At 40.3% G+C, this 26607-nt stretch overlaps 1 protein-coding gene across 1 annotated transcript in view; it reads left to right on the forward strand.

Moving 5' to 3' along the window:
* Window positions 1–24716, forward strand: part of CDON (cell adhesion associated, oncogene regulated) — a 102330-nt gene extending 77614 nt beyond the window's left edge. The window contains exons 16-20 of the mRNA XM_030828887.1: window positions 1084–1305; window positions 3714–3994; window positions 6693–6772; window positions 23492–23766; window positions 24381–24716. Of these exons, the coding sequence (XP_030684747.1) occupies window positions 1084–1305; window positions 3714–3994; window positions 6693–6772; window positions 23492–23766; window positions 24381–24544 (1022 nt within the window). The 3' untranslated portion in view covers window positions 24545–24716. The remainder of the gene's footprint in view (window positions 1–1083; window positions 1306–3713; window positions 3995–6692; window positions 6773–23491; window positions 23767–24380) is intronic.
* The last annotated feature ends 1891 nt before the right edge of the window (window positions 24717–26607 follow it).

Consider the following 26607-nt stretch of genomic DNA (forward strand, 5'->3'; position numbering starts at 1 on the left):
AATAAATAAAAACAGGTTTTGGAGGTAAAAATCATACAGCTAATGATAAGTGGAGGTGAGGTGTAGACATAGGCTGTGTGCTTCCAGAGACTGGCTGCCAACCACTTTGCTCTACTGCTTTTCTGTGACATTTAGAGACTTAAGAACATACGATTTGGGGTTGAGAGAATGAGGTTTGAGTCCCACCTGTTATTAGCTTTCATTATCACTATTACCCAGAACACCGATGAACCGGGTAAAAGTACTACACCTACACGGGCTCCAAAGTCTTTGTTTTTGGAATGCTTAATACTATGTGTGAGGTTTCGGAATGTCATTGGTCTAGCAGTCCAAAGCTGTAACTTCTAATATTGGTAGTGATTTTTATATACATGGTAGAAACATAAAATATGTAATTCTGAGTCTTGTTTAGCTCAAAATATATCTGACAGAAAGGAGTTTTTGTTCCATCCATAAGTAGAAATACTTTTTTTTTTTTTTTGAGATGGAATCTCGCTGTGTTGCCCAGGTTGAAGTGCAGTGGCGCGATCTCGGCTCACTGCAACCTCCGCCTCCTGGCTTCAAGCAATTCTCCTGCCTCAGCCTCCCCAGTAGCTGGGATTATAGGTGCCCGCCACCACGCCTGGCTAATTTTTGTATTTTTAGTAGACACGGGGTTTCACCGTGTTGCTCAGGCTGGTCGCGAACTCCTGAGCTCAGACGGTCCGCTCACCTCGGCCTCCCAAAGTGCTGGGATTACAGGCATGAGCCACCATGCCCGGCCTAAGTGGAAACACTTTTATTTCAACTCTGGGAGTTTTCTCCAAGTACAGTTAAGCAGATAATCATATAGCAGTTTGGATTAGACCAGTGCATATGTTCCTCTGCTCTTAGGATCTCTCTAAAGTTTGTGGACTAAAACTTTGGCACATCAGGTTTTTAAACTTTAGAGCCCTCTTTGTGACTCATTGGTGGTCAGATCATCTCAGTAACAAGAGTAAACAGACTGGCTTGCATTCCTAACCAGACCTCCTTCAGAGAGTAAACCATTTCATGGAGTCTGTATTCACTCTGACATCATGTTTTCCTTTATATTTCAACTAGTGAAACGTGTTCCTGGAGCTTCTGAATATCCTGTCAAAGACTTGAGTACCCCTCCAAATTCTTTGGGAAGTGGAGGAAATGTGGGGCCTGCAACCAACCCTGCCAGAAGCAGTGACATGTTATATCTGATCGTTGGCTGCGTGCTGGGCGTCATGGTCCTCATTCTGATGGTTTTCATTGCAATGTGCCTGTGGAAGAATCGCCAGCAGAATACCATACAAAGTAAGTCACTCATAAGTATTTCCTTCTCTCTTTCTAAAGATGGGTAGACAAATATTGTCAGAATAAATATTGATTTCTAACACTGTTGTGTATTAGTGTCATGGTATGAAACACATTAGATACTGTCATTCAGAGGAGATGACTTTAAAACTGTTCTAGCTGTCAGCCAGAGTAAGTGGAGCATCAAATTAAATTGCCCAGCAGACATAAACACCAAAGCCAAAACTAAGCAGGTCTCTAAGTAAATAGCTGACTTATTGCTGGGAAACTCCAGCTTTGTTGGACCACCAAAGAGGATGCATATTTGAAGCCTGAGCTCTGGAATTGCCGTAGGAACACCTTTACACTGGTACAGAGCTTGTCAACAGGGAATAGAAAAGCCATGACGGAAAGCAGGTAGTGAAAACTTCTCTAAGTCACTGTCACTGAATGACACTTAGCCAGTGAGGGTAACGCAGCCCTGTTTCTGTACCTGATGGACTCAAGACTGCTCCAGCGTGGCACCTTCTCCCTGCAGTGTAGCTAGGAGTGTGTGTGCTTGAACATCGATGATGGCCCTGCTTTGAAATAACAGTGAAGTAACCTAGAACCCCCTTTCTCTTTTCTCTTCCTTCAGTTCTCTTCACTTCACTGTCCTACTTTTCCTATTATCTCAGCTATCATAAAATAGGATAATCAAATCAAGCAGAGCGTTTAGTTTTTGGTGGGAGGAAGTTTTTTAGTTTCCCCTTTGGCTCCAGAGTAAGGAAATGAAAGAAAAGTGAGGGAGGACCTCAGCAGGCACTTCCAGTGGCTGTTAGCCAGTTCTCACGCACGCTCGCCTTTTAGTTACCAGTTCCGGGGGAAGGAAGTACTCTGTTTGTATTGAATGGTGCCTTCCAAGAGATAGGGGGAGAGACGGTGGCTGCATCAGGCTGAAAGGGATGGTGATCATTTGATTTTCTAAATGGTTTTAATGCCATCGCCTTTAATTGTGTGAATGCGTGTTGAATCATTAAAAGAGAAGTATTAATCTGGTCGTCCGAGCCATATTAGTCAGATTAAAGTCATCCTACTTTGTGACCTGATAATATGTTTAAAAATGGAAAATTCTCATGGTGGTGTTCATTCAGTCATTTATTCAAAAGATAGTCATCGTCTTCTGTATACCAGGCACTATTGTGGACAGTGGAGATGTAATGGTAAATAAAATAAACATAAACACCACGTCTGCCCTCTCAAAGTGTATAGTTTAGTGGAGACCACAAGCAGGTGTACTGAGATTACATACCTGGGCGAGAGCGCACAGTAATGCGGGCAGCTAAGGAAAGGAGGGACACCTAATCCAGCCTTGGCAAGCTCTTCTGCCTTCGAAGAATTTATCCAGACTCCAACAACAAATCTTGTACAGTTTGGACACTCTAGTTTCTAAGAGATATTTTACTTTTTCTAAATATATCTGGTAGATGTACCTCTGGAAATCAGAGTTTTGAGGCAGTCATTTATATGCTTTTAATAGAAGAAAATAGAAGGCTGGGCGGAGTGGCTCACGCCCGTAATCATAGCACTTTGGGAGGCCAAGGTGGGCGGATCACGAGGTCAGGAGATCGAAACCAGCCTGGCTAGCACAATGAAACCCTGTCTCTACTAAAAGTACAAAAAATTAGCTGGATGTGGTGGCACGCACCAGCTACTTGGGAGGCTGAAGCAGGAGAATTGCTTGAACCCGGGAGGCAGAGGTTGCAGTGAGCCAAGATTGCGCCATTGCACTCCAGCCTGGGCAACAAGAGCGAAACTCCATCTCAAAAAGAAAAAAAAGAAAAGAAAATAGAATCGCTTTTTGCCTTTGGTACTCCACACCTTCCAAATTGGCTGTAATGACTAAGGAGCTATATGAATGATCAGTGACTGTATATACAACTCCATCCTTTTACTTAACAAAGTTGTTTATTGCTACTTGAAATATCCCACCTAAAGCTAGTCTTTTGTTGTCATTTTATGCAGTTTTTTTTCAGCACTTTGAAGTATAATATATAGGAGTTTAAGCACTTTTTCCTAGTATTGCCAGTACTCTGATAGTTTCAGCTTGCCCAATATATTCATTCTCTTTTGAGTAATTTCTCCCTAGTTAATTTTTCTTCCCGTTAACAGAATCACAATTAACTCAGAGTTCACAGCTATCTCTACACTCTATGGAAAATAATAGCAGTAACTTTATTAAAGCATGTCTTACAAGTAGGCTTTAAGTGAACATTTTAAAAATGTTTTTATTTTAGTCTATTTGTAGTTTCTTAGGGGTTTTATCTGTAAGACCTTCTCAGCAAGAAGATTGTCCTTTTTAGTGTCTTACTGTGTGTGTGTGTGTGTGTGTGTGTGTGTGTGTGTGTGTGTGTGTGTGTGTCTGTGTCTGTTTTGTTCTCTTTTAACAGAATATGACCCACCAGGATATCTCTACCAAGGATCAGATATTAATGGGCAGATGGTGGAATACACCACTCTCTCAGGAGCAAGTCAGATAAATGGAAGTGTTCATGGAAGCTTCCTAACCAATGGCGGCCTCAGCAGTGGCTATTCCCACCTTCGCCATAAGGTCCCCAACGGAGTCAATGGAATTGTGAATGGGAGCCTAAATGGAGGGCTTTCCTTCGGGCACACCAACTCTCTAACCAGGACACACGTGGATTTTGAACATCCTCATCATCTAGTGAATGTAAGAGACCTAACTATAAATAAAAGCCCCTCTGTCCCTCAGGGTGCCAAGTACCAGAACAGGGACAGCATGCTTGGCTTTGTTCAGTATAGAGTTCAGTATAGAAACCTCACACGTTTCCTTGAATGGAAACAGCATCGATCACTGGCAGCCCTTTGATCCAGAGTGGTCTTTGTAAGTTGTTTTCTATTGCCAGGTAATAGTTATATTCATCAGTTTAGTTTCATTTTAAAATTATTTAACACTGAAAGTGGAATACCAGCAATGAACAGACTGGAAGTTGTTCTTTAGATGAAATGGAAATACCACTGGACATAGACTAGACCAAATACCTTAAATTTGATTTATTGAGAGCAGGGTCTTGAAAATGCAAATGCCGAGAAGAGTCAGGCAGATCAGGAAATTGTGGGAGTGAGATGGTAGCGCTGGAGGAGGCGATGGCCACCTGGAGAGCACAGACAGTGTCTTCAGGAAGCAGCCGCAGTTTGACACTTACAGTCGTCATGGGCTGAGGGCCCAGTGTTGCCAAATTTTCTGATTTTTCAAAACCTCTGTAAATCCAAGTGAAATTGACAGATTTTTACATGCTGGCACCTAATTCAAATTTTTGAAAACATACGTAGGCCACGCCAAACATCTCTGCAGGCCACCGGGTTGTGACTTCTGACCTTTCATGGGCTTCTTTTGTTTGTTTTGCCCAATATGTTTTGTTGTTGTGGTTGGTAAGCTTTTTACATTTTACAATGTTAGTATTCTTTAGCCACACAAAGAGTGATAAACCCTTAAGACAGCCTTATATCAGAGATAACTAGTTGATAGCGTTTAATTTTCGAAATGGGAGTAGAATGACTAGCATATTTTAGACTTATGCTGGGGTTCTCTGCACTAGAAAGTTTGATTTATGACATTGTTTGGATGCACATCTATATTACTTTGGATCAAATAGATAATTTGTTTAATTGATGGAATTAAGCATTCAGTTTTTGTCATTGTTCCGATTACAGATAAATTTACCATGACCCACAATGTGCTACAATTTGACGAAGCTTAGAGGTTTTTTTTCCCCATCTTCAGTTTATTAAAGATTTGTTAAAATCTATTTGGAGAACAAAACTAATATATACTCATATTTTAAAGCTAGAAATTGAATGGCTTTTATGTGACCTAGCTTTTGTATGTTGCAGAAGAAATATTAATTTGCTTTAATGCATCTCATTTAAAAGAGAATCATGATTTCATTATTTCCTGTGGAAAGATACAGCATGTATTCAGACTTTCTAAACTTTTTTTGGTCACCATTCCTAGTCCAAGCTACTACCATCTTCCAAGAAAACTGAAGGAGAGAGCATTAACGTTTGAATAGCACACGCTGTTTCCATAAGAAGAAAACATAAGGCCAATGTTTGCTTTAGTGTTTGAACACGGAACCTTGGGTTTTTTGCACAATGAATTTCTATTTAAATAATAGGCGCCCCATTTGGTGTACAATGTCAGAAGTTATCTGTGATTCTAAACTATTCATTGTCTTACTTTTCTGGGTGGGGGAAATAGAGAAATTTTAACAGCGTTAGTGATCCTAAAAATCATTGCACTAACTTTAACATATTGAGGGATTCAGAGAATCCCTAACCCACAACATTACCCTGCAGGTTGTGAACTTCATTTTCTGAGCCTTTCAGGTTTGCCCTCAGATGGAATATAGTATAGGAGAGTTCTTTCTCTCGATATGTTCTTAATAATTCCTGTTGCTGGCTGGATCAGAAACACTGAAGGAAATTTTCAGCACTTTTGGTTTGCTTAGATTCTGGCTGCTGTTATGAAATGAATGGAAATGGAAAGTATTCTAGGAAAAACAATTGCCTGAACTTTTCCTAACCTTGAAGGCCTGCTTTGGGTTTGGGTGCAGTGTGACAGCCTCTCCCACCTTTTATCAAATTCAGTTCTGCTGTTTTTCTTCTGAAAGCAGAATTCTGCCTCTGACTATCAGGCTAGTTTAATTTTTAACTTCATTTTTGAAGAACCTTGCTATTTGTCAAGTGAACATTTTACAATGAGGTATGTGTTAATCTGGGCATTTTTCTTAATTGCTGGGCAGTTTCCGCCAAAAGCAACATCCAAATATTAACACACCCCCTCCAAGTCATTGCTGGCTGAAGATCTACTCCATCTGGAAAAATATAGCATGCTTTAAAACTTAGCGTTGTCAAGTGAACAGACCTAATCGAAATAATTACAGGAAAATGAAGATGAGTTTATCATGTGACATCATCTACACAGGTTTTACACCCCGTTTCTCCAACTGGCATCACATGAAATTCTTCCCTGACGGCCGAGAAAAGAGAAATGAACGGAGGCTGTAACGTATAATGTATTTTGAGCCCACTAGATTTGAAGGGAAGTGACTAAACTTTTCCCTTCATTTATTTACCTTTGTCTAGTACAGAAATACGTAGGAAAACATGGCAGTGAAGTTTTTGGAATACGGTTTAATATAGTGCAGAACTCTCATTCACTCCTTTGTGAATATGGGTCAGTGATACTCACAATGACGTTGTTCTGGGAGTTAGTTAGAATATACCGTGTGCCCATTTATGGTTGACATGGTTTGTGTGTATTTGTGATTATTTGGTTGCTGGTCTGTGGGCACCTTCAGCATTTCTTCTTCTTTTCTTTTTCTCTGACGCTCCTTCCTGTCCAGGGTGGTGGAACGTACATGGCCGTGCCTCAGATTGACCCTCTGGAGTGTGTTAACTGCCGAAATTGTCGAAATAACAATAGGTATGTTAATAATGTATCTGCACAAGCTGTTGTGAATAAGGCATATGCATCCTTTTATTTTTCCCTTCAGCAAAGGAAGTTCTTGGAATTTTACCTAGGATATAAAGTTCAGGATTTGCAATCTTAAGGATTTGCAATCTTAAGTTTAAGGCTGTTACTGATTTTTTGCCTCTGCTTTCCAATTTTTATCTTTTTGTGCCTCGGTTTCTTTAGCTATATAGACACAATCTTAAAGGCTCTGTTTGTCACTGAAATATTATTATAAGGCTTCATGTTTTTGAAAATTTTAAATTAGAGTCATTCTCTGTTATAAAGACTTTATCTTTTCTCACCTTTTATTTTCTACTCTATGTTATGGGATGTTATGAGGATGAATGACAGTGTGTCTGAGTGTTGGGGGGAGGGGGGAACCCTCTGTATATAGTAATTTTTTTCATAGTAATATTACGGAAATTTTCCTACCAGATTATCCAGTGTTTTTTTTTTATTCTTAAAATCTTAAGAAAATTAAGTAGCAAACCCTTGCTTTGAATTTTGTGTTTTAATTTTAAAAGTGATATGTACTCACAATATTTCAAACAAGATAGAAATATGTAGAGCAATGTGCATTTAACACATAGGATACTCAACACACTTTCCTACGACCTCTCTCTATATTAATCCCAAAGGATTACCAAGCTTTTTGTTGTATTAATGTTGTTTCAGAAATCTTAGTTTTCTTTTACATAATGATGTTATTGAATTACATGGTGTCAAAAGTCCTTCCTTCTCAGTCCTAAAACTCTACAACCAAAAAGATTATATCATAGTTAGTACATAAAATAACTGGAGTATGGATTGGAGTTTAGATATTTTATTATTGAGATGATGTTTGACCTATATATTTAAAATGGATTAACAGGTTAAGAGTTCTCTCTGGGAGTTATTGAAACCAGAACTTGAAGAAGGATCAGGCCAACCATCAAATTAAAAGTACATTGTTTCAGCCTGTGTTTTGAGAGTTGCAGAACAAAAGCAACAAAGCTTCTTGGAGATTGTTTGTTATCATTTACTTAACCCATTTCAGGGTGTCTATAAAAGAGCCATCTGCTTATTTTATGTACTAAGGTTTGCTTGTTACGTATTTAAATTCTGTATGACCCTGGTTTTGAAAATGTTCATAACATTGAAACCACATTTTTGCCTTGAGCTTTTCATGGACTTTACCATAGTTTGTTAGGCAACATGCTAAAGACCTGGTAAAGATGGTTCATGTACCTGGCGAGTGATCAGATGGATTTGGTTACAAGTGGTCTTGCTTAAAAATTTAACGTGTTTTCTTTTGTGGTTCTTGGTCATCAGCAGATCTTGATTCTCCTGGACAATAGAATGGTATAACGACAGGATCTCTGGTCTAAGAATAAGTAGACCTGGTCTCTGATATAGCTTAAACCTGTGATCTTGCGAAAGTTACATAATGTTTCTGAAGCTATTTCGTTAACTGAAAAGGGGAAAATTGTCCTAGGTAATATAAGATTGCTCCCAACATAATCTGACGGTAGTCTCTGGCAATTTCCTGCCAATCATGTCTTTTTGATGAAGTATCATCTTAATATCAAGAATACATCCCATTTGCTTAGAAGGACTTACGTGACCTCTGCCATTTAAATGACCTTGGATTTGTGGCTATTTGTATGTGTAGTGTGTGTGTGTGTTTGTGTGTGTGTGCGCGCTTGTGTATGTAGTATTTTAGTATTTGAAAATTTTTATTATACAGTTTTTTTTTCCTTTAAGACAATGGACAATTGTATTTCTATTAATTTTCAAGTTAATGACTTACTACATTTCATGTGTGTGGGTTTTACTGTTATCTGGGAATTTAGGTGAATTCTCTTCAGCTTGGAACACCAGATTCTTTTTCTTCCTGGTTTAAATTTTCTTCCTCATGAGAATCTACCTGTTTAGCACAAGTCTTTACTTGCCTGCATTGCCTTCAAGGTTAGCCAGTGTCTCACCTGGCTCCCAGGAGCAACTGTATGATTTTGACACTTAATAATTGGACAGATAAGTATCAATAAGTACCTATCTTCGGCTCTAGAAAATTTGAATTATTAAATTTAAAGATTTTAAGTCTTTTCACTTTGGAATTGAGAACAGGTATCTCCTCTTAAGATCTTACAAATGACAAAATTTGTAAAAAGCTGTGAATGCTGAAAGGTAGATGATACGTGATTTACTCTCAAAATATAGAAAATTGTAGTCAATTTATGCTTTTAGAATATCGACATTGTTACTATGAATGGTTTGCATTTCTGAATGTCAGCTGAAATAGTGTAAACATAAAAAGAAGCATGATGTCAGTTGCTATATGAGGGCTATCAAGTGAGCCTCAGGGTTTTTGGCTGTTCAGTCAAACAAAACAAACATTTACTGAGCACTACCCAGGCTCTGGACTAGGTTCTGAGGTGTTTCCCTGTAGAAGGAATGTAAGAACAGTCATGGACGTAGAAAGGATAATGTTTACATAAGAGTGAATAGGCGACTTCAGTGGTTCTCAAACTTTAGCGTGCATCACTTGAAACACTTAATAAAAATGCAAATTACTAGGCTCTACTCCTTCTCCTATTCTTAGACCAGAGTTTCCGATTCAGCAGGTCTAGGGTGGGGCCTGAGAATTTGCATTTCTAATGAGTTCCCAGATGGTACTGATGCTCGTGGTCCTGGGACCATGCTTTGAGAACCACTGGAATAATTTGACAAGCTGTGAAGTGCACCTAGAGAATAGTAGGATATTAAAATTGGAAAACTGGACCGAGTTTATATCATGGATAACCCTGAATGTCAAGGTTTAGTAGTTTATTTAATGAACAAGTCCTATTAAATACTATTACTTAATAATAGTCCTATTAAATATTATTTATTAAATAAGCAAGTTGATTTAATAAACAAGGCCCTTTATTGAGTGCCTGTCATGTACTAGGTACTGGCCTAGGCCCTGCCTTCAGAGAGTCCATAGTCTAACAATAGTGATTCTCAGGCAGAGGTAGGGATATAGGGAGTAGAGTTTGAAGAAGCACGTTGAGTTTTATAATTTTATATTTAAAGAATAGAAAAAATCTCTATGTCTGTAATGTCTATGTATACAAGGGTATGCGATTTTTATATTAATCAAAAGGGGATATGCGTTAAATGTTGAGAAACACTGGGGTAGCAGCATCATAATTGTTGCAAAGCTTGTTGAGAACGGGAATGATCTGTTCAGATATGCTCAGGCGGGATGAAAGATGGCGGTGCACAGGAGGGAAGGGAGGGAGGGAACCAGTGAGATATGGGTAGAGCAAAGGCCTCAGCCTTCATGAGGGAATGGGGATGAAGAGGAAGGGATGAGTGAGACTGCAGACGTGGAGTCTTCAGGACTTGGCCATTGACTGATAGGGATCTAGAAAAACAGAAGATTCCAGATGCGTAAGAAGTTTCAAGCATGGATGACCTGGGTGGTAGTCATAGTAATAAGAAACTTAATAAAATGATATGTCATGAAAAGGTGATGAATTTGGTTTTAGAGTTGAAGTATGAGTTGATACCTTAAGTCAAGGAGAAAGATGAAAATGCTGGTCTTGGGTTCAGGGGGTAGAATGGAACTATGATACAGATTTAGGACCATTTTAAGTTCTATCCAAGTAATAGAACTTAAAAACAGATGACACCAAAGGAGACAATATCCTTGGCAGATTGGTTATTTTTATATATTTAATTATTTGATGCATTTATTTGCTTTTATTTCTTATGTATTTAAAGTGATTAGACATTCTTTTTATAAGGCATCATATCTTTTATTATTTTTTCTTACTGCCTTGATACATCTTCAGAGAATAACAGAGATAGGAAAAGGAGAATGATAAAATAAGGAGAGTAAAAAAGAAAAAGAGAATTCCCTCCCTCCCTTCCTTCCTTCCTACCTACCTACAAATGTTTGCTGCAGGTCTGTAGTGGGCCAAGCACCAAACTAGGTACTGGGGATATGGCAGTGAGCATAACAGGCATTGCTCCTGCCTGCGTGGAGCTTAGAGTTTAATAGGAGAGACATACCTTTTAAGAAAATGACATAAATCGGCTGGGTGCGGTGGCTCACGCCTCTAATCCCAGCACTTTGGGAGGCTATGGCGGGCGGATCACCTGAGGTCGGGAGTTTGAGACCAGCCTGACCAACATGGTGAAACCCCGTCTCTACTAAAAATACAAAAATTAGCTGGGCATGGTGGCAAGTGTCTGTAATCCCAGCTACACGGGAGGATGAAGCAGGAGAATCACTTGAACCCGGGAGGCGGAGGTTGCAGTGAGCCAAGATCATGCCACTGCACTCCAGGCTGGGCGACAAGAGCGAAACTCTGTCTCAAAAGAAAAAAAAATGACATAAATCATAAAAATGAATATGTAATTAAATCTGGATGCTTTAAAGGAAAAGTAAAGAATGTGGTAGAGAGGAAAGTCCTCTCTGAGCAAGTGGCATTTTGCTGAGCTCTGAAGCTTTATAAAATTAGGTCTAAGGGAAGGAGATAGGTTTAGAGCTTTCCAGACAAAGGGGACCATTTATACACAATCTCTAAAACAGAATGCCCGAATCCTCAAAGAACTTAAAGAAGGCCAACATAGCAGAAACCTAGTAAGTGGAGGAGTCAGAATTAAAAGGTGAGTGAAATCAGATCACACAGAGCCATGGCACGTCTGTGGATGGTTTTAAGCAGGAATTCGGTTGTGGTTTTTTTTGTTTGTTTTGTTTTGTTTTTTTTCTGAGACAGAATCTCACTCTGTCACCCAGGCTGGAGTGCAGTGGCACGACCTTGGCTCACTGCAACCTCCACCTCCCGGGTTCAAGCAATTCTCTGCCTCAGCCTCCCAAGTAGCTGGGATTACAGGTGTCCCCCACCACACCTGGCTAATTTTTTGTATTTTTAGTAGAGACGGAGTTTCACCATGTTGGTCAGGCTGATCTTGAACTCCTGACCTCATGATCCACCCATCTCGGCCTCCCAAAGTGCTGGGATTACAGGCATGAGCTACCACGCCCAGCCGAATTTGGGTTTTTAAAGAACACTCTGGATGCAGTTTGGAGACTAAATTGGATGGGGCAGGAGAGGATACCCGGAGACCAGTTAGACGGCCGTTGCAGTAGTCCAGATGAGAAACAGTAGACTAGCATAGTTGTAGGGAGAGAAAGTGAAGAATTTTGAGAGATTTAGGATTTAGAAAGAGATGAGCCTGAGGGATTAAAAAAAAAAAAAGACCAAGTAATTGTTGAAGAGGCCAGTGGAGGAAGCAGTTGAAGATGATGTCTAGGTGTCTGGGTGCAGTCATTGAGGCAGAAAACACTGCAGGAGGTGAAGAGGAGCTGCTACTCCACAGTGTACTTCTGGGAAGTTGTCCTCTGAGATCTGGTGGTGCCTCTGCAATTCACCTTCTTTGTTCCACAGATACTAAGAACTGGAGAAGTCTTGGGTGGGGCCTTTCCCATATGGACTCCTACCTGCCCTGTGCCCTGCCGCTCCAGGTTCTTTTTTCTCTGGCTTCTCAGTTGTAAACTTAAGCATATTTCTTGGAGTGAGCTTTTAAGAAACAAGACATTGCCAATCCTTGACTCCTTTTATCACCCATCTATTTTAGTAATAACCATCTGGAGGGAAAATGTTGCCTCTGTTATGTAAATGAGAGTATGATGTGAAAAGTTGAGAACGGGTGAGGAGTGGGTGCACTATATAGATGTGTGGGGAAGTTTACTTGATTCTGGGGCTCTTGTGACATGCTGTAAATGACTGCTTGCCTCATTATGTTCCATTACCTTGAATCCTTTTTAGTTTCTTTTGGTTTTCTTTTGTTTTTTTGAGACAGAGTCTCACTCTAATACCCAGGCTGGAGTGCAGTGGTGTAGTCTTGGCTCACTGCAACGCCACTTCCTGGGTTCAAGCGATTCTCATGCCTCAGCCTCCCTAGTAGCTGGAAGTACAGGCATGTGCCACCGTGGCTGGCTAATTTTTTTGTATTTTTAGTAGACACAGAGTTTTGCCGTGTTGGCTAGGCTGGTCTGGAACTCCTGGCCTCATGTGATCTGCCCGCCTCGGCCTCCCCGTGTTCTGAGATTACAGGCGTGAGCTACTGCACCTGACCCCTTTGCAGTTTTTAAGAGTAATATGTAAAGCTCACTATGAACACCTAGAAAGAAGCGTATTTAATGCAGCTTTGCAGAGAGCCAGTTCCTTACACCAGAGACCTAATCAAGAAATCCTTGTGCCATTTGGGTATTTCAAGAGTTAAACGGATTTTAATCAAAAAACATCAAAAGCTTTCTACCCTTCTCTTCTCTTCTTCTCTCCTGAATTCAAAAGGCAGTAATGCAGTTCTGGATATGTAATCAAATGTGGCTTATTAGTTGCTTGGCTAGTTTAATGGAAAGGGATTGACATTAAATCTGGTCTTTTTTAGCATCAGCCTTGATAATTTGTAAGAGAGAGTAGAGAGGACACTGATGAAATTCACAGATGAACAAACTGAGAGATCCCATCAGGAAGGAATGAGAAATTAACTTGAAGGGTCTTAGAGAGACTGGAGATGGACAGGAAGTCTCCCAGGAAAAATCAGCTTGGAAAAATTATATAATTCATCTGGGAAAAAAAGTACAAGTTACATGGCTGATAGTCAAGAGAAGTAGTGAAACTATTGAGAACAGTGCTTTAGAGAACAAAGATACTACAAATGACTTCAGAGTTTTGTACAATGACAACCTTAAAAGTCTGTGTGTTGGATTTGGGAATGCTCTTTCACCAACTTGAAACCCTCCGTGGATGTCAGATGTCCTCTGATGACAACAACATGTAGAGATGAATATGAGAACATTAATTATTATTATTATTTTATTTATTTTTTGAGATGGAGTCTCGCTCTGTCGCCCAGGCTGGAGTGCAGTGGCGCCATCTCGGCTCACTGCAAGCTCCGCCTCCCGAGTTCACGCCATTCTCCTGCCTCAGCCTCCCTAGTAGCTGGGACTACAGGCGCCCGCCACCACGCCTGGCTAATTTTTTATATTTTTAGTAGAGACGGGGTTTCACCGTGTTAGCCAGGATGGTCTCGATCTCCTGACCTCGTGATCCGCCTGCCTCAGCCTCCCAAAGTACTGGGATTACAGGCGTGAGCCACCAGAGAACATTAATTATAATAGTAGTTCTTTCCGGCCTAAGGTTTGATCCACCAGTTGGTTTGCTAAGTATGAAAACAACAGTTGTCCAGTTCACCTGAGCTTTTTCTTCCAGCAGAAAACATGCATTCAGCTTCTCTTCCATCTATGGTAATCTCCCTATTTCCCTAAGAAATTCAGAGTGCTGTGTTGAATTTTAAAAATTGATCAGTACTTTCCTTTTGGGGAAATTATATATCTCCCCAAGTCTGTCTTCTACTTCTAAAATGGAGACGTAGGGCCTGTTGTCAGGAAGTCAGGGAGTCCAGCTTTTTGTCTTTCTTTATAAGCTCGTGTGTGTCTGTCAACTTGCCATGTTCAGGAATACACTCAGTCATTTGTTGTCACGCAACATTTACTGTCATGTTTTATGTGACAGCTGCTGATAAATTAATTCCCAAAAGGAAACTCTCGCTCTAATGCTGCGGTCATCGCAGCATCCAACAGAGCAGACATCGAGAAGGGAAGACAGCCGTGGCCCTGGAGTGGTACCATCAGGGTTCTTTAGGTAGTAACTGATAAGCTCCCGAAAATAAGAACTGGGTCAGCAAAATGACACAGTGACAAGTGGAAACAGCAGAGGTGAGTGGAATTTTAACATAAACTACCGGCCAGGTGCGGTGGCACACATCTGTAATCCCAGCACTTTGGGAGACTGAAGCAGGCAGATCGCGAGGTCAGAAGTTCGAGACCAGCCTGACCAACATGGTGAAACCCCATCTCTACTAAAAATACAAAAATCAGCCAGGTGTGGTGGTATGCGCCTGTAATCTCAGCTACTCTGGAGGCTGAGGCAGGAGAATTGCTTGAATCCGGGAGGCAGAGGTTGCGGTGAGCCGAGATCGTGCCACTGCACTCCAGCCTGGCGACAGAGCAAGACTCTGTCTCAAAAAAAAACATAAACTACCACCAAGACGTAACTATTTTAGAAGTCTCAAGAATATATGCATGAGAATAAGCATCACACATCCAAGAAATTCACGGATAGTTCTTTCCCTCTAGGCATAATCAAAAGAGGAAACTTAATGCAAACATTATGTAATCACCTAATCAGAGTAATTCTGTACATAATCATGCTTAACAAATATTCAACTGTGTAATCAGAAGTGGAATATTTCAAATAGATTCTAGAAAATATTTCAGAGGTGTTGTATAGTTTTCAAGAATATTCTTCCAAGCACAATCCTACACTACTCTTCCAATCTTCTGTTTCCTAGTCTGTGTTATTCAGAGTGTTGCTTAAAGAATATTTTATTATTTTTTGTGATACCACAATAGAGTCATTTTCCTATCTTTCAGATTGGTCAGACAGGCCTTTCCTGGGTTACTAAAAGGTATCTTAGTAAACTAACAGGTCCCAGACCACCTGAGGTTTTACAAAACAGCTTAGATTTTTGTATGTAGCAAGATGCATAGAGCTACATTTACTCAATGTTTTTAAACTTAAGATTAAACAAAGTAGTTTCACTGAGCTAGAGAAAACTCAGTAAAAACTTTTATTCCACATTAAGCCAGTAATAACTGCATTTGAAAGACCATTTGAGAAGCCTAAGATAGTGAAGTTACAAACTATTTGCATTATATAAACTGTAAAATGTGCATCGTGAGAGCATTTTATTGAATGTCATATGTTTGCAGACAGTTGTCCTGTTTTCTTATTTACTACCTTAGATTTGTCTCTTAAGTTTACATATGTACAGATATGATTTTTGTGATCATCTAATTGCTTTGGAAATTTTAACTAAAGCATTATTAGTAAAATATTTGTTTTCACGGGCCAGGCGTGGTGGCTCACGCCTGTAATCCCAGCACTTTGAGAGATTAAGGTGGGCGGATCACCTGAGGTCGGGAGTTCAAGACCAGCCTGACCAACATGGAGAAACCCTGTCTCTACTAAAAATACAAAATTAGCTGGACATGGTGGCGCATGCCTGTAATCCCAGCTACTCAGGAGGCTGAGGCAGGAGAATCGCTTGAACCCAGGAGGCGGAGGTTGCAGTGAGCCGAGATCACGCCATTGCACTCCAGCCTGGGCAATGAAAGTAAAACTTCATCTCAATAATAATAATAATAATAGTTTTCATATATCATATCTGGTTATATTCAGAGCAGACTATATTCCTTTTTAGTAGATGATGTTCTTCATGCCTGTATCTCAACATGTAACCCCTAAGTTAAAGCCATTTTTATGCTGACACATGTAGACATCTGGAATTGAACTAAAAGTAATATAACTGAATCATTTACATTTGGTTAGCTAATTGGTTAATTACTGATGATTATGAGTTAAGATTCAGTGTACTAGAAAATTTTAAATCAATGTGGTTTATGCTGAAATTCAGGTTACAGTTGCTTTACAGATCTAACTCCCAAGTATGTTACTGTCAACACCACTCTAGTGATTGAGGGTCATAGTTCAGAATAAAGTAAACACTGCTATGATTTCCTGTTTTACTTATCTGAAAAACAGATGCTAAAGAGTAGGTAATAGGAAATTGTACTTCTCTCTTGCTAAATATCTGTAATTTCTTTAAGAAGTGTGTGTATTTCATACGCCGGTTAGCTCCCAGCACATAAAACCTGTGTCGACACGCTGATGACCACACTTGCGGTTGGCCCTTACGTCTCTGTCTCACCCGCTCCTCCAGTCCTGCCCCATGCGTAAAACTTCACTGTCACTCTGACAGAAGTACTTTACAAACTATTGGTCTGCCTTTAGACTTCATTCAAAAATCTCATTCTGTAACTTGGCTTTAAATTAAAGACAAGAGCAGAAAAAAAGAAATTAAACAGAAGGAAGCAGAAGGCTTTAAGGGCATCTCATTGTCTGGCAAGTCATCATTGTTTTGTTATATCAACATTATGAGTTCATTCAAGTTCATTCTATGTAAACAAGTTATTAATTTCTAATATTTTGTAGGGAGCTGTCCTAGGTTTTCAAATTCTGGCAAATACGTGTATGTGTGTTTTTTTTCCTACATCTTAATTTTACTTCTTTTAAATGAAAACTTTTCTTTCTGATCTGATACTTCTTCATCTTTAAAATATAGGTTTTAGCCAGGCGTGGTGGCCCACACCTGTAATTCTAGCACTTTAGGAGGCTGAGGTAAGAGGATTGCCTGAGCCTAAGAGTTCAAGACCAGCCTGGGCAACATAATGAGACCCCTTCTCTACAAAAAAAATTTAAAAATTTTTCAGGAATGGTAGCACGTGCCTGTAGTCTGATTGAGTCTGATGCAATATGGAAGAATATACTGGGACTGGTCTCTACCTAGAATGTGGGAAGTGCCCTATTCTCATAGCCTCAGCTACTCTGGAGGCTGAGGTGGGAGGATCACATGAGCCAGGGAGGTCAAGGGTGCAGTGAGCCATGATCATACCCAGCCTGGGCAACAGAGTGAGACCCATAAAGAAAATACAAGTTTCTAGTAGCTTTTTATTACCTCCAGATTCTTGCAGAGCAATGCGACATCAAGGCAGAAGATCACTTAGTGTATTTTAGGCCATCACTGTTGAGGGATTTCATTAAGTACCTGACTGTGCTGTGTGTCCTAAGGTATCCGACACTGAGAACTGTCATTGCCTTTGCTCCAGGAGATTGAAGTGTAAGTCAGACAACTTTGAAGCAGACAGATAATAGAAGGACCTTACAGATCACAGAATCAATATTGAACTAGGACAGAAATAACTACTATCATGATACAGAAAGCTCAAGGTGTATCTGTTCATTCTCGCTTTACTATACGTGTCTCATCTTACTATTGGGCATGGGCTGCTATAAGGTACTTTGACTATTAGTTTAATTGTTGCTCCCTGATCATTAAAAAAGGAAAAAGTCTGGTGTTCTAATGTTTGTCATTTTTAAAAAACATTTTTGAGGTCCTATTGTGTGTCATTTTCCATGTGCTTGGTGCTAGCCATTATGACATTAGTTAGAGTTTAATGTGAATTAGGACTTTTCCCACTTTCCAGACAATACAAATACTTTAGAACATTTTAACTCCATTTCCCTCTCCAGTGTTTTGTGTTATTTTTGTCATATGTTTGTATTCTAAAAATATTTAAAATCCTCTAAGATATAAATTTACTGCTTTTGCAATCCATATTTATTCAGAATTCCCCACATTCCTTTTTTGTTGCTACTCATTCCTTTCTGTATTTCCTTTTTTTAAAAAATCTGTTGCTAGTCATTTTCCTTGAACTTGAAGAACTTCCCTTAATATTTCTTATAGTACAAGACTGAAGGTGACAGATTTTCCCAGCTTTTTTATCTAAGAATATCTTTAATTTGTCTTCCTTTTTGAAGGATTTTTTTCTTTATTTTTTTAACTGCTAATTGACTTCTAGATTGGCAGTTACTGTCTTTCTGTACTTTAAAGACATTATTCTGTTACTTTATTGCTTCCATCATTTCTGTTGAAAAATCATCAGTACAGCTATTGTTGTTCCCTTTCAAGGTAATACTTTTTCTTCTGGCTGCTTTTTTTGATTTTTGTCTTTGTATTTTGCTTCTACCCATTTAATTATTGGCATTGATCGGTGTAATTTTCTTTGTATTTATTCTGCCTGGGGTCCACAGAGCTTCTTGGATCTGCAGCTTGAGCTTTCATCAGGTTTAGAAAACTCTTAGCTTCTATGTCTCCAATGCGGCTTCTGTTCCATTCTCTCTTTTCCCCCTGCAGAGAGGCTCCAGTTAAACACAGTTTTTCGCCATACGGTGCCTCCTATGTTCCTTCAGCTGCTTTCATATTTTCCATCCCTTGTCGTGGGAACCGATTATGCTTCGTGGTCAACAATCCTCTTCGCCTGTGCCCAGCATGCTCTTATCCCCATGTGTTGAGTTCTTAAAGTTCAGTTACTTTACTGTTAATTTCAGAATTTCCAAGTGATTATTATTAGATTCTAGTTCTCTGTTAAAATTCTTGTCATCTACTTTATTGAATGTATTCATCCAGTTTTTAAAGTCTTTGCTCACTCACTATCTGCATCACTTGTTTTTCTCTTGTTCTTGTCTCCTGATGTGCCCAGTACTTTTTATTGAATTTTATTTTATTTTTTTTGAGACGGAGTTTCACGCTTCTTGCCCAGGCTGATGTGCAATGGCGTGATCTCGGCTCACCACAACCTCTGCGTCTCAGGTTCAAGCGATTCTCCTGCCTCAGCCTCCTGAGTAGCTGGGAAAGGCATGTGCCACCACGCCTGGCTAATTTTTTGTATTTTTTAGTAGAGACGGGGTTTCTCCATGTTGATCAGGCTTGTCTCGAACTCCTGATCTCAGGTGATCCACCCGCCTCGGCCTCCCAAAGTGCCGGGATTACAGGCGTGAGCCACTGCAACCAGGCTTTTTATTGAATTTTACACATCAGATAGACAAACTTGCAGAGTTTCTGGAAGATGTTTTCCCCTCTAGAAAGGATTTACTTCTGCCTTTGGCAGGCAGTTGGACAAAGGCCAGATCACTTTAAGTCATTCTGGGATTGACATGATTTGGTCCTGAGTTGCAGTCTTTGTAAAAGCCCTCTCTGTTCTCTTCCTGCTTCACTCTTATTTTTAGGGTGTAGCCCTTCAAGGGTCCCACTTAAAAGCCTGGGGTGTTTACTGGGCCTTTTCTCCTTGGCAGACTCTGAACTCCAATTTTTGTCCTCCCAGCGCCATGAAACAGCCAAAAGCTCTGCTCAGCTTCTTATCTGTCTCTTTCTTCTTGACACCTCTTTGTTTCATCCTGCACTGAATCGGGCAGATGCCTCCAGAAGAAAAGTGGTGCTGATGCTCAGGGCCACTTGTACCTTTCCTGCAGAATCTCAGCCCCTCGAGTGCTTTGGTAGCCCTCACATTCCTTTAACAGATTTAAGACAAAATTCCTCCATTTTTTTTCTAGTTGTTGGTAGCAGGAACAATCAGAGTTGTTCTGATAAAAGCTAATCAGCCATAGCCAGAAGTCAGGAATTTAATTTTTTTTTTTTTTTTTTTTTTTTTTTGAGACGGAGTCTCACTCTGTCGCCCAGGCTGGAGTGCAGTGGCGCAATCTCGGCTCACTGCAAGCTCCGCCTCCCGGGTTCACGCCATTCTCCTGCCTCAGCCTCTCCGAGTAGCTGGGAGTACAGGCGCCCGCCACCACGCCCGGCTAATTTTTTGTATTTTTTAGTAGAGACGGAGTTTCACTGTGGTCTCGATCTCCTGACCTCGTGATCTGCCCACCTCGGCCTCCCAAAGTGCTGGGATTACAAGCGTGAGCCACCGCGCCCAGCCAGGAATTTAATTTTTAAGAATTATTTTTGGCCAGGCGTGATGGCTCACGCCTGTAATCCTAGCACTTTGGGAGGCAGAGACGGGTGGATTGCCTGAACTCAGGAGTTTGAGACCAGCCTGGGCAACACGGTGAAACCCTATCTCTACTAAAATACAAAAAATTAGCTGGGCGTGGTGGCATGCACCTATAATCCCAGTTACTTGGGAGGCTGAGGCAGGAGAATTGCTTGAACCTGAGAGGCAGAGGTTTCAGTGAACCGAGATCACTCCATTGCACTCCAGCCTGGGCAACGGAGCGAGACTCCTTCTCAAAAAAAAAAAAAAAAAAAAAAAAAGAATTATTTTCAACAAAACGTGGCAGCCATATAGGTTGCCCCGACGAAAGATATTTCTGATCTTTTGATATTAGAGTCCTTCTTCCTCTCTAATTCCATAATTGTTATCTAATGTAATTTTCCTGATTGTGAGATGATTGAGTCTGATGCAATATGGAAGAATACACTGGGACTGGCCTCTGGTTAGAACGTGCGAAGTGTCCTATTCTTGTCAGCCACACATCTATGATTTATCTCAAAGTTAATTGCTCCCAGTGTCTTTTATCTTTTCTTAGATAACACTACATTATATTGATTATATTGTAACCTTTTTTTTTTGGTCTATCTCCTTTGCTAGACTGGGAGCTGGAACTCTGCTTTACTTACCTTTGAATTTTAGACATCAGATACACAAACTTGCAGAATTTCTGGAAGATGTTTTCCCCTCTGGAAAGGATTTACTTCTGCCTTTGGCAGGCAGTTGGACAAAGGCCAGATCACTTTAAGTCATTCCGGGATTGACGTGGTTTGCTCCTGAGTTGCAGTCTTTGTAAAAGCCCTCTCTGCTCTCTTCCTGCTTCACTCTTCACTCTTTCAGTGCCTACCACGATGTCTGACCTAAGGAAGGTATTTAGCAAATGCTTTCTCAATAAAGGGTTCTTTCAGATAAGGTTAGTTATATAGATGGATAATCATTAAATTCTCAGTAGTAGTAGTTTGAATTCACGAAGGCTTTTCTCCCCCCAACCTTGCCCCACATTTCACCCTGTTTAGAGTCTGTAGATTCCATGCATTGAATACATTCAGGGGGACTTGGGGGTTCCTTGAGTATTGGGAGACTAAGAACAAAATGCAGGAAAGGAAGACACTGATCACATGGACATTTTTAAGTGGGTTTCAGATTAGTGCTCACCTTTGCCAGCATCCAGAAAATTTTTTTATAAGTTTAGGGTTGAATAAAATAGACAAGAGAGTAAGTCAGGAATGCCGTACTCTTCTGCAGTCATGACACGTCTAGACCAGTGCTCTGATTGTGGCTCCAGTTAACATCCTTCTGCACCAGAGCTTTCTTCACTATTTATTCACTGAAGACATGCGTGGAAACACATAGGTTATATCTAAATCAGGCATTTTTTTGCTATAGAATTAAACATTGAAATTAGAGTCATATTAGAAAATACCATACTCAAATTATTCTGCACAGATGAATACTTGTCACACTTTACTTACCAGGTGACTGGTCTCTGAATTTAATTATCTATATAGTGAGTATATTTCTGTATTTGAAATTAAAGTTGGAGTTATTTAAATTAAAGATTTGGTTTGCTGCCAGATTATCTTATTCTCTTTCAGGTTCATATCTGTCTTCATGCTTAAGATTTGGTATTTCCAATAACTTGAATGAGTATAACTGCTAGCAACAGTTGATTAGACTTTTACTGATTTTTCTTTGCCCCAGAAACATATCAGCCCATGTTTAAAGGATGCAAATCCAAATAATTCTTATCTTCATTGCCTAACATTATCTAGCTCCAGGGTACTACTGGTCAGTCCTATGTGTTTCCTACCTAACATGTCCAAATCAAAGCCCAGTGCAATGTCATCTCCAGACTTTTCTTACTCCCAATTTTAGGGGAAAAAAAAAAGTGTCTCTGAGGCTCCAACTTCCAGTAATGGTGAAATAGCTTGATCGTCAACAGATAATAATGATAAAATCTGGATAATCTGAAAGTATAGGAGAATAAGCAGAAGCAGGCAGAAACTGAATAAGAGTCTACCCTTGAAATAAAATGTGTGAGATTCATGAGTTTATGGGTTTTTGTCTGAAAGCAGTCTCCAATCTTGGGGCCAGGATGCAAGCAGAAACTATCAGAGAACTGAGTTTGATGCCAACAGAGCAACCAGAAAATTAAAAGGAAAATCTAGTTTTAAAAAAAATTAGTATACACGTGAAGAAACAGGAAAATGTGATAATTACTTAAGGGAAAAAAAGTCAATAGAAACAGACTCTGAGACGACCCAGATGTCACAATTAGCAGATAATGACTTTAAGCAGCCATTATAAATATGTTCAAGGATTTAAAGGAAGGTATACACATAATAAATGAACATACGGGGAATTTCAACCAATAAACAGAGCTGGTACAAAAGACCAAATGGAAATTCCAGAGCTAAAGAGCTTAATAACTAAAATGGAAAATTTACTAGATGAGCTTAACAGCTGTTGGAGACCAGAAGTTAACGGACAAGAAGATAGATCAGTAGAAATTGTCCAGTCTGAAGAACAGAAAGAAAAAAATTAAAGAAAACACACATTGTAGGTAAAGGCGGGAAGTAAAAGTAGAACAAAATTGACATGAAATGCTCAGTGGTAATAAATTCCAGCAGTTAATTCTGTGAAGAAAAAAGTTGAAAAATTAAAAATTCCTGGATTTTGAATGTCTAATCCTTATAGCGTTTCCTCCAAGAATGGGGGGAACATACCATCTGATTTCAAAGCAGTGTGTTTTTGGTTAACTTTCCTAAGGTTGTTTCTTTCATGTGTCCATACATTTCTTAGCTTCCTGTCCTCCTCTTCCTCTTTTATTCTCTCATTCTTCCCAGCAGCTAATGGCCTTTTCCTTCTGGGTGCTACTTTTGGGAGCTAGTTAATAATGAAGTAGATGACTTCTGACAGTGGACTAAGACAAAGGAAGCCTGTGTGCTGGGACATTGAATAAGGATGCATTCTTAAGTATTCTTTTGGTGTATTCTCCTGTTGTATGGCACTTTCACTATCATTTTGAAATTCTCAGTACTTCAAATCATAGTGAATCATTCAGTTGTTTTTAAGCATCACTCTTTCTTAAGAGTCTGTGAATACAGAATACCGAATGATATTTCAGAATAGGCTTATTTTAATTATTGGTTCCTCTAGTCACAATTCTGTTTCTTTTGATTTAAACTCTGCAGGTGTTTCACCAAAACCAATAGCACTTTCAGCAGCAGCCCTCTTCCTGTGGTCCCTGTGGTAGCACCTTATCCTCAGGATGGTTTGGAAATGAAGCCCCTCAGTCACATGAAGGTGCCTGTATGCCTGACTTCCGCAGTCCCTGATTGTGGCCAGTTGCCGGAGGAGAGCGTCAAGGACAATGCGGAACCAGTCCCTACTCAGCGTACCTGCTGTCAGGACATTGTAAATGACGTCAGCTCTGATGGCGCAGAAGATCCAGCAGAGTTCAGCAGAGGTCAGGAAGGCATGATCAACCTTAGGATTCCAGATCATCTTCAGTTAGCTAAGAGCTGTGTATAGGAAGGTGATGCTTTCAGAGTTTCCCCTCTATGATTAGTTTACATATTTCTTGGGAGAGTGGGCGGGGTGCTGGGTCCTTCAAGAAAAGATAGGACTCAAGATAAAGGATTGTTTGAAATTCTGTTATTACTCATGTCCTTCATCTCAGGCTGTCAGTCCCATCACACTTTGGAAAATCTATTTGGAAATAGGCTTTGATTTCATTCGTAGGGTAACAGAAGACTTGCTGGAAGAACGCATTTTGTGAACATGAGCCCCTTTTTGATTTGAGTTGGTTCTGGAGTTGTAACCTTTCAGGTGGTTATTTTAGGGCTTTTAAGGGGTTGCTTTACTCCTCAGGTGAATTGTATAGCTTCTCATGAGAGCTCAACTTTATTTTAAACCTTTTAAACCTTCTGTCTCCCTCAAATTCAAACCAAACACAAACCAGGTTCTATTTATGCTCGTTTTTCTTTCTTCTTGGCTCCAAGTGTGAAGAAGTTTTTAGACTGCTTTGTAAAAATCAGCCTTTATCATTTGATAATGCTCCCAAACCTTTCTGTGTTTCAGGAGACAGCTGTGCCCATTCAGAAACAGAGAACAACATTGTAAGTTGGAATGCTCTTATTTTGCCACCTGTCCCAGAGGGCTGTGCTGAAAAGACAACGTGGTCTCCGCCTGGCATTCCTTTAGACAGCCCGACAGAGGTCCTTCAGCAGCCCCAGGAAACCTGAGGACGTGCAAACAAGCAGTCATGTTCCAACTTCAAGCCAGTAACTGCACAAAACAGGCCTGGGAGCGAACTGTGTGAAGGACCTTAATTCAAATCAGAGAAAATCATTATTTATTTTTTTGTAGTAGTAATGTCATATGAATGTATCTTAAAACGTGTGCCCTTTTATATTATTTATGCCTTAAATGTTTTCTTCCCCATTCCTTCCTCCCCCTCGGTAGGAAACAACCTTGTTTTGCATGGTATTCCGTCACCTGGAGGGCAGAGGGGTCCTTCCATGTTTTCTAACAGCTATAGTGACAGCAAGAGCTCCCCATGCAAAGGATCCCATCTCTTGGCTGCTTCGGCTAGGAGGGAATGCAGGGGCCAATTGAAGGTTGCCACCAGCTGGGTTTTCAGGTGGAAAATGGTCTTTCAATAGTGTATTCTCAGACTTTTTTTTTTTTTTGAGATGGAGTCTTGCTGTCATCCAGGCTGGAGTGCAATGGCTCGATCTCGGCTCACTGCAACAACCGCCTCCCGGGTTCAAGCAATTCTCCCGCCTCAGCCTCCCGAGTAGCTGGGATTACAGGCACCTGCCACCATGTCCAGCTAATTGTCTTGTATTTTTATTAGAGACAAGGTTTCAGGCTGGTTTTGAACTCCTGACCTCAAGTGGTCCACCCGCCTCTGCCTCCCAAAGTGCTAGGATTACAGGCGTGAGCCACCACACCCGGCCTGTATTATCAGACTTCCTGAGAACACTTTGAAATCAACTGCAGTTGTGACCCATGTTTATAATAGCAGACCTGGCTGATGGATTTTACAAGAGTGCCTTCCACAAAAGTGGTAATGCGACCTGTTGACTTTCTGCACGTGGGCACAAGTGATGTTCAGTTTGCTAGGCACTAGTCATAGTGTTATGGACGTGGTGGAGTGTAAGGTCTTGATGAATTACGGCAGTATGCAGAAAAGGAACCAAGGCCGGAGAGACAAATAATGCCTAATGTCCCACTGCTTTACAATTACATTGAATTATAAAATGGCCACTGTGGGGCTCTTTTTGACTGTTTCTCGGAGTAGGAACAAAATAAGACATTAAATCGTGGCTTGAAGAGAAAGATATGCATTTTCAGAAGAAAGAAAGGGGAGGGCTGCAGGGAGCCCGGTTGGCAGGAGCTCTCCAATCTGTTGGATTAGCACAGGGACACGCTCATGGTGCCATGACGCTGAAACTAGTCATCCCCCACCTCCAACATAGGCAGCGGCCTGCAGGGGTGAGTGTCCAAAAAGACTTACTTTGGAAGAAAAGGGTTGTTGTTTTTTTTTTCCTGAAATTTCCTGATACCTTTTTCAGAATGTCACCCTTGTGAACAGGCACCTAAAGCGTTGGTCAGCAGAGCTCCTGACCACGGCTGCCTCTGCGTGACAAGGACATTTGCAGCTGCCTTTGGAAGTCTCTTCACATTAAAAAACAATAATTATATAAGTGTGTTTCATAGCTTGAGTCAAGCTTTCAAGGATCACTGCTCCTTTTTGCATTATGCATCCCTTTGGGGAAAGAAACAGAAAATTACTCTGTTTCTATAGAATCAAGCAATTCCAGCAGAAGTGAAGAAATGTTAGTTTCCCAGAAATCACAGTGGAATAGAATATAATACTATGTTAACCAACTTTCTGTATAAATGCATCAGTATTCCCTTACATATGTCTATATATTTTATAATAGAACTGTTAGTGAAAATGTGCTTGTTTAAGCTGGGTCACTATGCAAGAGTTACTTCCAGTAGAATGTAGTGAATGTAATTCCCTAGTCGGATATTAGGGATGCTGTAGCCCCAAGTTCTACATTCCAGATGTCCGTGCCTATAGTGTACTGGATTTATTCTTCATGTTGCTTAGATGCAATTAACTCTGGAGGGGGATAGCTGCGTCCCTTATTTCTGTGACTAGCAAAGGACAAAGTCCCAGCGCACAGAATATGAAAACATACCCTGTGTTAGCCAATCAAGTCACAGCAATGCTGTCACAAAGGGAGTTTTAGAAAACTGGGGAGTCACTGTCCGTAGACAGCCATTTTGATTC

This window comes from Nomascus leucogenys, chromosome 15 (assembly GCF_006542625.1).
Source record: "Nomascus leucogenys isolate Asia chromosome 15, Asia_NLE_v1, whole genome shotgun sequence".
NCBI classification, from domain to species: Eukaryota; Metazoa; Chordata; class Mammalia; order Primates; family Hylobatidae; genus Nomascus; species Nomascus leucogenys.